This window comes from Eriocheir sinensis, chromosome 51 (assembly GCF_024679095.1).
Source record: "Eriocheir sinensis breed Jianghai 21 chromosome 51, ASM2467909v1, whole genome shotgun sequence".
In the NCBI taxonomy this organism is placed as follows: Eukaryota; Metazoa; Arthropoda; class Malacostraca; order Decapoda; family Varunidae; genus Eriocheir; species Eriocheir sinensis.
The window spans coordinates 2,134,806-2,148,144 of record NC_066559.1 but is presented as its reverse complement, the minus strand read 5'-3'; the positions used below and the strand labels follow the sequence as shown (position 1 = coordinate 2,148,144).

Below are 13,339 nucleotides of genomic sequence, written 5' to 3'. Positions count from 1 at the left end.
GAGTATCGTTCACACACACACACACACACAAAAAAAAAAACAGTTAAAGAAAGACAAAGATGGATTGCCTTGTTAAATGATCCACACACACACACACACACACACACACACACACACACACACACACACACACACACAAGAAAGCAGTTAAAGAAAGAGTAAGATAGACTGCCATGTGAAATGAACTAGACCATCACGCACACACACACACACACACACACACACACACACACACACACACACACACACACACACACACACACACACACATAAATGCCATCAAGAAGAAGAACAAGGCTTGGTGGGAAGGGAATAACGAGGTTGATCTACGTTCTTCTCTCTTGATGAAGTTCGAAGTGAATGTTTCAATGCATTAGTTGCTCCCCCCCCCCCCCAAAAAAAAAAGAAGGATTAAGTACACTCGCATAAATATAACCAAGAAGCTGTTGTTAAGAAGTTCCATACACCAACTGATAACATGTGGTAAAGTGAAAGAATAAGAAAATATAATAATTAATAAAGTCTTGCAACAGGAAGGAAGTCGATGGCTGGTTAATTTTTGGAAAAATATTCATAGTGGAGAAATATACATTGACAATACAAAATCCGGAAAAAATGGGAGAAGAAAGTGAGCAAAAATTTAGTGAAATAAAAGTAAAAGAAGTGGAGAAGAGAAGTAAAAGTGCAGGAAAGATGTGACAAGCATGTTTGAGAGAGAGAGAGAGAGAGAGAGAGAGAGAGAGAGAGAGAGAGAGAGAGAGAGAGATCAACTTGGTTTTAGATATGTGTGTGTGTGTGTGTGTGTGTGTTGGTTTCTTGTTTGATTATCTGTTTATTTTCTCCTTGGTTAGTTTGTCGGTTAATTAGAACGGCAATGTTAGTTACGTTAGCTGGGTAACGAGAGTTGGTTTGTTCTTTGGCTAACTACTTGAAAAGGAGCTAAATAGGTAGTTGGTTTGTTTGTTGGTTGTTTAGCAAGATGAGTCAGTTACATGTGTGTGTGTGTGTGTGTGTGTGTGTGTGTGTGTGTGTGTGTGTGTGTGTGTGTGTGTGTGTGTGTGTGTGTGTGTGTGTGTGTCTCATTTAACAAGGCAATCTATCTTTGTCTTTCTTTAACTGCTTTTTTTTTTGTGTGTGTGTGTGTGTGAACGATACTCTGCTTCAGTTCACAAGGCAATCATTTATTTTTCCTTCATTAACTGCTTTAGTAAGTGTGTGTGTGTGTGTGTGTGTGTGTGTGTGTGTGTGTGTGTGTGTGACTCATGCACGCCCCACGCAGGCATCACAGGCCCGTCGGCGACACTCCCTGCGGACTGGTCGGGGAGTCTTCCTCGCCTTTGTCTCTCTCAAAGGGAAGCAGAAAATCCTCTTGGCCTCGTCACTCGCAAACATCGCACGAACTCTACGCTTCCTCTTGTCATCTGTTTTTTTATGCATCCTAAGTCTGAATCCATAACGGTGTTTGTTTCATTGGCTCCCTTGGTTGCATGCAGCGAGTCCCTGTATATTTTGGGAGTATATTTTATTTCTTCGCTTTCAATGAACAGAAAGGGACAAACCACGTTTTTCACAGTTATGTCGGCCTAACGCTTTCTGAAAACCACGAAATATTAGCTCGACCAACCTGAAAGCCGCTGCAGATCATTCCGGGCGAGGTCGCACTCTGGCTTAAAACTACCGAACAATATATAATTTGTTTCTCGCCTCTTCCATTTTTTGAACTGCCAGCGGAGGGTAGGAGGAAGAGGAGGGGACGGGTGTTGGTATGTGCAGGAGTGGCTAAGAGGAGGAAAGGGGAGAAGGGAACAGGAGATGACGAGACAAGACAAAGAGAAGGAAGAAAAAATGAGACAGGAATGAAGGGAGAACTTGAACTGTTTGGTGCAAGTGTGCCGGGGAGAAGAGAAGGACAGGGCAAGATGAAACAAAGTGAAAGAAAGAAGAGACGCAGAGAAGGGAAGGAAGTGTTTGGCGCAAGTGTAGCTTCGAGGTTCGGGGGCAAGGGAGCAAAAACGAAGACTAGATGAGGTGTGGATTGGCTGGACAGATGGAGGCAAGGCAGAGTTAAGGAAAACCAAAGAAACAAGGACTAAAGGGGAAATGTTGGGTTCAAGTGCGAGTTGAGGAAGAATAAGGGTGAAGGGAGCGTGCTGGAGAAGAGGTTGAAGTGGCTGGGCAGGCTTTGGCAAGGCAGACTTATGGAAAACTAGAGACAAAAACTAAAAGGAAAATGTTTGGTTCAAGTGCAGCCGCGAGGTGAGGACACAGTCAGGGCGAGGGTGAAGGAGAGAGGTGAAGAGGAAGGAAAGGTGGGTAGGCAGGTTCAGACAAAGCAAGGAGAAGGAAAAAGTAGACAGAGGGAGGAAGAGGGAAATAATGGGTACTATAAATGGGGTATTACACTGGGCAAATTTTCCGTGGATCTTCAGTCAAACCACGATTTCCGCTGGCGTGGTTTTCATGTTTCTGTGGTTTTCTGACGTGTCCACGATCTTCCAAAGCAACGATAGATTTTAGCGAAGGACGACGGTATTATTCACCATCATCATCAGCAGCAATAACAAGAAACAAATGAGAACCACGCCAGCGGAAATCGTGGTTTGACTGAAGATCCACGGAAAATTTGCCCAGTGTAATAGCCCCTTATGTGTAGCCGCGAGGTGGAGAGAACACGGTCAGGATAAAGTTGAGTGGATAGTGTTGGAGAGGAGGGGAAGGTGGCTGAGATAAGAAGGAGAACCAAACACAAGGAGAGAGAAGAAACTGTTGGGTACAGGTTTGGCCGAGTGGTGAGTTGGACTTCATGTGAGGGTCAGGGTTTGGTAGGCGGCATGCACAGGCGGTGTCGTGGGGTGCAAGGTGCGTGTGGTGACCAGGTACGTAAAGGAAGGCAGGTGAGGGAAAGCATACACTAGATACACCTACAAATGCCGAAAAAAAACATGACAAAAAGGAATATTTATTGCTTTGTCTTGTTTTGGATTGTAGAGTTACCTCATTCTTCTTTATTTAGTTTATATATTTATTTATATATTTTTTTTATTTATGGTAATTTATTGGGGATTGGGGAAAGGCAACTAACCCGGAGATAACCCAAGTTCCCGAGACGACTGCCTCACCAAACCAAAGACATCCCTAAGGCTCAGGCAATAATTACGGCTCGAATGTGGAAGCTGATGATGATCTAAGTCTATAAACACCAAGTCAAGTCATACGCAGCTTTGTGGGAGGAGACACGGCAGAGGCGTGGCTTATGCGTGACGTTGCTTGGAGCCAAACTAGAGAATGTAGAAACAGGGATTTAGAGAAAACGAAGAAAGGCGGGGTAATTTAAATCAATCACTTCAACATGCCCTCCCTCACACCCAACACCGCCGTTTGTAGGCAATGGAATTACAGTCACGCAATAGCATAATAAAAAGGCATATTTTTTTCGTCAGTGGCTTGCCTGAGCGCGCTGTAAAAGAATGCACATCCAGAGTGCACACACGGCCGCAACTTTAGTCACCCCTGAACTGGCGTTTTCTTTTTTATCTTCGTGACGTCATCCCGCTGCTCCGCCCCAAAACCGCCTCCTGCGCGTACTGGTCACAGTTTTGAAGCAGAGTGACTTGACTTGGTATACATAGACTTAGATGATGATATGCACAGGTAGAGTGATCCGTATGTACAGTGGTCAGTAAAGTAATTTCCTGTATAGTCTTTTAACAGTAACACCTTTATCGCCATATACGTATTTTATTCTCTTAAAAATTAAACAGAAGAGCTGGTTTGAGCTAAGCGATTATTCCACGTGGGGAAAGGGGAGGTGGAGGGTGGAGGGGTGGAGGAGGAGTGGAGGGATATGTTTAGTGATCCTCGTGCACGGCCTGGGGTGTGTGTGGGGGGGGGGGGGTCTCAGGATAGTATATTTTAAGGTTGAAATTATTATTCCAATTGTTAATAATCTCTTTGCCAAACACCTGCTTACCTGTCAGGCTACCTGTTTGTTTATCTATCTCTTACTTTTCTTCAGCCAGGTAAGCTATTTACCTGCATCTGTCTTTCTATCCACCTATCTCTATCTCTATCTCTATCTATCTATCTATCTATCTATCTATCTATCTATATCTGCTTATAAATCTCTGTTTATCTATCTTGATCTGTGCGTTTTCTCTCCATTTAGCAATATATTCCTATTTATTAATCTTTATATATCTACCTCCCTCTTTCTGTCTATCCATCTATATGTAGATTTGTTTTTGTTTTACATTTCAATCAGCGTATCTGTTTATCTAACTGTCTAGAAGCACACGTTGGAGAGGCGTGCTCAATGTGTTACCTGCTATAAAGCTGCTCGATGTCTAGCTGCAATTTGTTTGTTGTGTAGTTTCCCCGTTATGAGAGTGACGAATCGATGAGACGAATTGATATATTTTCTAAGCACGTGAAATCAATTATTTTGTTTTAAACGCCATCTGTCTTCCAAATGTAAAGTGTAGAAGGACCCTAATGCAATCTTTCGTTATATAATTTGTATTTTATATCTGAGGGCATTTCTGATATAGGTGTTGCAATACCTTATGTTCCTTCACAACCTCTCCTATTTACGAATTACACCGAGGCACAGCACACTGTGGAGGAGAAGAACGGTTGGGGGAGGGGGGGGGGTATATACACCAGTTTGTACGAACTGCGCCGATCAGCACTCACACCAGAAAAAAAGCCACCCTGGAAAATTGAGCTGATACATGAAAATGGACCGTTGGCAAGATTAGGAATGTTTTCAGTCTTAATTTTGATAACAGTTACTCATCACACATTACCTCCCTTACTTTCCGGTGCAGTGTTATCCTGATAAGAGTGCTAACTGGAGTGGTGCGTGCAAATTAGTGATTGAGAGGCTGACGTAAGTGTATGGGGCTGTGTGTGGCCGTGCAGCAAGCTTTGGGGGGAGGGGCCGTGACCTACACACACAGGGGCGTAGGTACACGAGTCACCAGTCATTATGTACAGGTTGAAGGCAGCAACTAGGATTATCTGTAGAATTTTAAAAAGAATGACATCCTTACTATTATGTATAATTATTATATTACTAATAACTTTTATATATATATTTATCAATTTATTATTCTGATAAGCACAAACTGTACACGTATTATAAATAAATCTGTCCTAATTCCAGACTCAGCGCGGAGCCCCTACGAAGTACGCCTCAAGTGAGTAAAGTGTCGCGTCGTCCCAGGGCGCCGCTGACAGGCGTGTCGGCGGCCCGGCGCGCTGCCCGCTTGGCGCCACCTCTCAAGGGGTGGCCTCAGAGAACTGTGATATTTAAGTTAGCAAAAAGTAGTATAGATAATAGTGTTACAGGTATTTTTATTAAGCATAGTAAAGGATGAAAGTGCAGCAATGTTATTGTCTATCCGTCAAGACATTTCAAGGCGGCCACTCCCCACGGTTACCCCGAGAACCCTTGTGTGGTGGCGTCACGTGGGTCCAGCATCTGAGCTGTCCGGCCGCCTGTCCACGCAGCCCTGCGTCACCCTTACACGTCTAGCTAGGGCGAGGAGGAGGTGGGGGGCGTCGCGGGGCAGCGGGCCTGTGCCCTCTCTTTACAGCCCTCGACGCGGCCCCACCCCGGCACTGCTGCCATCCTCGCAGGCAGCGCTACTGTGCTTCTCAGGACACACACACACACACACACACACACACATACATACACGACGCGGTGATCACTCCGTACTAAAGTGTTTCAGCGAATTAACAAGGCGACGCCATCAAGGTAAATCAATGCTACGTCACGTGAAGACATTCCTTTACTTTATTGAATTTTAGGTTCCCGCAGGGCCAGGTGTGCGTTCCTTGTTTACACTGATGACGTCATGAGGACAAGGTGTGAGTGTTGCGGCGCGGCGGTCCGTCAGCCGGGAAGGCGGGAGGCGTCAAGCTGTGTAGTGTTGGGGGCAGAGTCCATGACATCCGTGAGGCCGTGCAACCCAAGTATATCTATACATGGCACACAGAAAGGTAGTGTCTTGCACGGAGCACTTAAAGGTTACTTCCCTGTACAGGCAACATGGGGCAAGGCCAAGCCGCGCTATGTAGGCTATGTACACGTGGAGGCCGCAGCAAGCATCACAAGCCAGCAGAAGGGTGGCGACAGCAGCAGCAGCAGCAGCACAAGCTAGAGAGCGAAAGGCAATTCTGAGACGAGGAAAACAAAGGCTTCCTCTTGATACTCTCAGAGGCTTGGTAGTGCCTGCTTTCTTTGTTCTCTTTAACGCACTACGCGGTACCGAAAATAAATCGATTAGATGTCCCTTTCAAGGTCATCAGGATTTAAACATTGCAACCTCTTCCTCGGGGTGATCACAGGCACCCCTTCCGATGCCGCACGCCTGGCTGAGTCTGGCGGGAGGAGGAAGAAAGAGATAAAAAATTGTATAAAAAATGGTGGGCGGAAGGTTGGCCGCGTTACCCCACCACACTCCCGAGCCAATAAAGGCCTCGAGAGGACAAAGCTCCGTCTTGATCCCGGCTTGATCTCTTGATTATCACGGCTCTTAGAGTGGGTCAGGCGGCTCCTGCCCCACCCCCACTGCTGCCTCTTCTTGGCCCCCTCAATCTTCCCTACCAGCCGCCCCTTCGAGACTACTGGCACATGAGCCCTCAGATCACTTCGGTACTGTGGCAAGCTTACTGGTACTGAGATCCCCGGGACACTGATTTGCGTAGTGTCGGGTAGGAGGGAGAGAGGGCGAAGAGGAGCCATCAGCCGCCCGTGATGTGCCGAGCGAGTGTGTCGAGCAGGGACCAAGCTTGTCTCTCCTCTCGGTCCCTTTGCGTAGAGTTCTCTCCACCAGACTCTCCGTCACGCCATATTAACAAGATTTTTTTCTCCCTTCTCAAAATCGTCTCGAATTATAGGCGAAGGCCTAATCTAATCCAGAAAGTTTCGTTGTAGAAGATTATAGATTTCTTTTCTACCCCGTTTTCCTTTGTGTCTCCCCGTAGCGGGATGAACACGGAAGATATGTAATTCAGTGATATGTGTTGGGAGCGCCGCCAATCACGTGTCCCTCCTTCCCTCGGGGGCGTGGGCGTTCGTGTGTAGTGCTCGGCTAACACGCCACTTGGTCGCCGCAAGACGGCGAGAACTTTTCCACTGCCTTGGTCTGTGTGGCATCATCGCTCGGCCAGCCACTCAGCCAGGCACGAACTAATGTCATGTAGCGGTGAGGTCTTTGTCCTACAGTTCCTTCTGTAGTCCAAGGGGAAAGTTTTTTTTTTGTTAACTTGTTGATGGTGGAAGTGTCGACACGAATAATAGTGGCACAAGTTAATGAGGATAAAACATACGACCACTAACACTATGCGACGATATCTGTGTGTGTTTCACATGGGTTTGAGAGCAATGACAGACTTATCTTCATGATTAAACCTAAAACAAATCTGTACACCATCAGGCCAGGGAGGTCCCCGGACCTGTGACAGACGCGACGCGTAGAACATCAACGCCGACGCGTGACACAAAACGTTAAATCCTCCCCAATAACATCCCTCCCTAAATTTTCCCACTTCCACTTCTATAAAGCTAAATTGAGTAGATTTGAATCGTCTAATTGGGTTTATTCTTTTTGATATTTTATTTTATGTTACTCGAGGAATCTTTATGTGAGCCTCACAGTGGTCGTAGAGCAATGCAGCAGCACCGCGGCCACGGCGGGTGCGGCGGGAAGAGAGTGGCGGAGTGTCGGTGCGGCGAACAGCGGCAGCGGCTGTCTGTGACCGGCGTGCCGTGACTGTGCGGGAGGAACGCCCACGTCAAGGAAAAGTGGAATATAGGAACTAGATCTCCTCCTCACTCCTCCCCGAATGCAACTGATCTGTACAGTTTATTTATTTATTATTATTATTTTTTTTTTTTGGTGGTGACACACACATCAGCTGTCACCGGGGGACTGAGAGAGCATAGCATGAGTTTTATTTCCTCCACTCCACACTCCTTGGCTCAGCTCCTCCGCCTCCACAAACGGCGCCTCCGGGTGGTGTGCGGCATGTGGCGCGGGTGTGCTCGAGCGGCTCCCGGGCGTGAGTGTGCTGCCTCGTGCCCCCCGCGGTGTGTGTAGTGCGTCCCATTCCCCACGAAGGCACTGGAGCCGAGAGAAGACGTGATATACCTGAATATATTTGGCTGTCGCTCGCCGCCCGCAGAGGTGCGAGGTCAGACGCGAGTGGCGGGTATACATTTCTGAGCCGCGAGGGAGCGGTGCGGGAGTGAGCACACGGACCTCCTGTCCTGCGACTCCCACTCCTGGCTGACAAGTTGGGTTGTCCTTCACATTCGCCCGACCCGCCTCTGTGGAAGCCAACCCACGCTCAAGGCAGGAAGATTGCTCACTGAGGAGTTGTATCCGGGAATGTTTGGCATTTTTTGTTACAAGTTTATATAAAAAGAAGGCGAGTGTTATGAAAACTGTGTCAGTTTAGACCAGAAAAGGCAAAGTAGAAATATTGCAATTAAAAAGATATTTTTCTTTACCTAAAATTACGCTATTCAAGAAACAATTAACTACGCTTCCCTGCACAAATGGCTTTAGTATGAACAAGTCTTACCTTAAACAAAGCTACCACTAAGCTATAATGCATATCTTAAGAAATAGAAACATCTACTGTTCTCTTATTAAAAGAAAACAAATCATTTACCATTCTAACTTGATCATCTACCTAAAACTGTCCTAGGATAAACTCTCCACCATTCCTAGCACCTCCGGGACGCGGGTACCGATGCGAGCTACGTGTTGATGAAGTCGGTGCTCGGGAATGAACACAGAGAACAGTCGGACACTGGAACACTAGCGGCGTAGGATGAACACTGCGGCGGCGCGTCTGGGCTGGTGCGGTGTCCGTGGCCGCCTCAGTGCTGGTCCTCGAAACTTTAACACTCGGGAACACTACTACGTCCCTATAGAGCACGATTAAACGGCAAGTCCTTTATCCGACCCCGTTAGACTGAGGTGTGTAGGCGGGGAGGAATGTCCCCCGTGCCACCGCCTGGGCGGGGGGGGGGCATCTCAAGGGGGGAGGACTGATTACTTGGCATCACCTCCGCTATCCCCGCCGTTAGGGAAGCATCAAATAACCCAGGGAGTCCATTATCACCTCACTTCGTCGAGGATGACGCCCGGCACCCCAGGTGACGGGGGATGCTGGCGTGTCGCACCCTTGTAACCCAATAAGGAGGCGGCCGGGCCAGCAGCCCCAGAGGTGCTGTGCAGCCTCTGTGGTGCTGGGCGCCCTCCAGCACCGGGTGACCCTGCACACTGACACGTGACTCTAGGGCTGCTTCGCACCGTGTAACGTAAGTGTAACTGTAAGTGACACTCAGCGCCGCACAACGCTCCGTGGTGGCTTGCAGCACTGTCTGACGGGGCAAGGCCAGGGAACGGTGCGAGGCGCTGGGTTGTCGTGGATAGTGGCACATAATGTTACGTACATACATTGTGTTGCTCTACACAATGCTACAGTGAGATACAGAGTGTTACAGACCGCTGCTCTGCGCTGCGTTACAGGAGGGGTGCTGCGTAACGCTACTTCTCATCGTGACACACAACGCACAGGGCAACACACTGACTTCACGCTGTGCGTTTTGTTTGCCGAGTAGCGTTACGCAATATTACGAGAGATAGTGGCCGTGTACAGTTAACGTCCGTTGTTACATACGTAGTGTTACATTGAGCTACACAGTGTTACATAGCGTATATGGTTACACACGGCCTCCGGCGAAGTCGTTACCTGCCTCATGCGGCGCCTAGTCCAGCGGCTTCACATTCCAGCAGCAGCACGGCTCGTGGGCCCCTCAGGCAACCCCTGAGACACATTCTCATGGTGCTTTTCATGGCTGTATTTATTTGTCCCATTTCTTCTTGTGTCACACTCTCTTACTGTACAAAACCCCTCCTCTTTTTCTACTTCTTTTACTTTCTTTTTCTTATATTTTATTACATAACTTTTGTCATTTTATTTTTCCTCCACTCATTTAATTTTCTCCTCAAGAGTTTCCAAATCTCCTCTCTTAGTTATTTGTTATCATACTATTCTTGCTCCTCGTCCTCCTCCCCCTCCTGCTCCTCCTCCTCTTCTCCGTTCCTCCTCCTTCTCTTCCCCCTCCTCCTCCTCCTTCTCCCCTTCTTTCCTTCATCCTCCTGCTCCATTATCCTTATCTCCTCTACGTATGAGGCCGTGACGGAGGAATGGAGGAGGGAGGTGAAGAAAACGAAGGTGGGGCGAATACGGAGAGGAGGGAGGAAGCCGAGGAAGAGGAGGAGGAGGAAGGTGTAGAGGAGAAAGATGAAGAATGAAGAGAACCACGAGGTCGCGAGGCAGGGGAGGGGCGTAGGACAACCGTGGGGGAAGAGTGGAGGAGCAAGGAAAGGGAACAGGGAACAGGAGGAGATGGAGGGTGGGAAAAGGGAGAGCGAGGAAGCGAGGCCCCAGAGGAAACAGGGAATGGAACGGAGGCAGGCGAAGAGGAAGAGGGCGACGGGAGATGGACGGGGGAAAGAAAACGCGACAGTGGGAGAGGTGGGGATGGGGGCATGGCATGGGCAGGGGACGGAGGAGAGGGGGTGGGGGAAGCGGGAGACGAGACAGGGGCAGGGGCGGGGGCGGGGGACCAGAGACTCTCCTCCACAGACGGTCAGGTGAGCATGAGATTCTCCAGGGAGAGAGAACGACGCTTCACAAGACACCCTCTCCTCTTCTTCCCTTTTTCCCCCCGCCGCCCCTCCTCGTCCTCCTCCCCTGGGTCTGTCGGCGCCGTCAGGTTGTGGAGCAGCTCGTGCACGGCGTGGGAGAGCGGGCGCGGGGAGTGGCCGTGCACCAGGGGCCGCAGCGCGCGCCCCACCACGAAGGAAGGGCGGATGGCGGAGCCGCGCGCCAGGTGCCTCTGGTAGGAGATGTCGGGCAGGCAGGCCTCCAGGCATCCCTCTGGCACCCTGCGGAAGGAGACTGGCATGAGGAACGGCACACAGGAGGATGAGGGCAGAAAAAGAGAACAGGACAGCATGTAAGGAAGGCCAGCAGATAGCGGCTAAAATGACAGGAGCGGCCCAAAATAAGGAAGAGAGAAGGAGGATGGGTAGGAGGAGGAGGAGGAGAGAATGGTAGGAAGGCCAAATAAAAAGTACAGTGAGACGAGAGGTGGCACACAGCAGGAGAAGGAGGAGAAGGATAACCAGAGAAGAGAAGGAAAAGTCGCGGCCCGGAGGAGAAGGAAGAAGAGGAGTAGAGAAAAAGGAGAAAAAGAGGAGGATTATAACAGAACGGGAGGAAAGCCAGATAACGAGTCGCCATAGAGGAAGATTAGCCTTGGCGTATATCACTGATGAGGAGGAGAAACGGGAGGAAGGGAAGTGGAAGGAAAGAAGAAAAGAAAAGAGGAGGAGGAGGAGGAGGAGGAGGAGGAGGAAATCAGAAAAAATGAAAAATGAGGAATAGATAAACAAGATGAAGAAGAAGAAGTAGAAGAAAAAGAAAATGAAGAATAGTAAAAGGAAAGGAGAAAAAAAAGGAACTTTGAAATAGGATACAGTAGATGGAAATAAAATTTACTAAGAAATGAGAGAACAAGAACAAGCAGAAAATGTAAAAATGAACACAAGAATAAGGATTTAGGAGAAAGAGATGAAAACATTACAAGATTAAAATGGAGTAAACACAATCACATTAAAAAGTCGTTCAATAGAAAAACTAATAAATACAATTTGACAACACTGAAAAAGAACATGGGTGAAACATTTATTCGCGTGTAGGTGTAGCCATATACTCTACGGTGTAACAAGGGTCAGTGTCAGCGTTGTCAAACTGTCGTACTCTGAGCATTGCATTTATCATTTTTTAGGCTCCAAGAACGTCGTAATCATACACACAACGGTAGAAAATTAAAGTTATCGTTGAAACTGTTAAAGAGTGATGGTTTTCGCTCTTTTTTGTTAGAGTTATCGCTCAGAAACTAGGAAAATGCAATGCGCTGAGTACGATAATTTGGCAACGCTGGTCAGTCTGCAATTACCTACACCATTAACAGGTAACATTGTAACGCTGAATCTGTTTCATAGAATGCTACCCTCTTCGAACGAGCCAAAAAGGTGGTAGCATCTGGTATTTTGTAGGAGTGAAATGAATGAGGTTTTATAATATAAAAATTTTTTTTAACACTCACTAATATTTTCTCGTATTTATCCGTGAAAAACTATATGTATCATATTTTCTTGATAAATCCCCCACCCCCCCAAAAAAATCTATGTATCCGCATCAGATATCTTTTGCACTATATTTTATTGATTTTTCACAGTGGAACACTGGTTTTAACTCTGAAATATGGCGAAATATAATAAAATTCGAGTACCTGGATTTGTGACCCCGTACAAAACACCTAAACCTTGGGTAAACAAAGCAGCCTGTGTACACAACCAATGAAAGTAAGTAAAGGAAGCCATGTCTGCTTTTTCTTCATATCGTGATGTATATATCCTGTGAATTTCAAATACACTAACTGCTTCAACTTCATCGCTTGATTTCTCAAAACAATGTTTTTTGCACTTTAAAAAATATCTCATCCGTTTCATTTCTTGTTAAACACATATTTCCTACTGCAGCTTATGAAAGTATGTATAAGGAATAGGGTCTGCTATCGAAACTATTGTTTGAAGTTGATTTTGATTTTTGAAAAATATTTGTCAATTTTTTTTCATCGAACTTTAAAAATATTTTTTACTATTGTATAAAACCAAACGATAGCAAGCGTTAATCTCCTATCCTTCCTGATTAAAATGCTTCTTTAATGAAAGAAATACGTCGATAAATAAGGGAGGAGTTACACTTAGAGCATAAGCAATTCAACATGCAATTCGCGATTTTACAACCCCCCGTTAAGGACAATAGGAAGCACTCCATCAGGTCCATAAGCCTTCTGAGGGTTGAGGCCAGAGAGGGCGTAGAAAACATAATTCTTAAGAATCTTAATAACAGACATAAAGGAGTCAGAGGTGGAATGAGTAGGAGGAATATGCCCAGAATCGTCCAGAGTGGAGTTTTTACAGAAAATTTGAGCATCCTTCAACTTCCTCACAGCCTCTCTCACCTCCGCAAGAGAGGGTGGAGTTTTGTCTATTGGTGGATCAGCAAGTACCATCTGCAATTCAACCAGAGGGAGCTGTCCTCTTGGAAGCCCTGTAATGTATAGCTGTCCAAAGTACTCTGTCCAACGAGCCTGGTACCCATACGCATCTGATACTATCTGCCAATCAGCCGCTCGGATAGTGTCGACGTATGGTAAATTATGGAAAGGTAATATTTG

The 13,339-nt window shown here is 47.0% G+C and overlaps 1 protein-coding gene across 1 annotated transcript in view; it reads right to left on the bottom strand.

Annotated features, from left to right (window-relative positions):
* Window positions 1-391: 391 nt before the first annotated feature.
* The window catches only part of LOC126982412 (proteoglycan 4-like), a 101,329-nt gene continuing 88,381 nt past the window's right edge, over window positions 392-13,339 (bottom strand). The window contains exon 3 of the mRNA XM_050834460.1: window positions 392-10,976. Within this exon, the coding sequence (XP_050690417.1) occupies window positions 10,679-10,976 (298 nt within the window). The 3' untranslated portion in view covers window positions 392-10,678. The remainder of the gene's footprint in view (window positions 10,977-13,339) is intronic.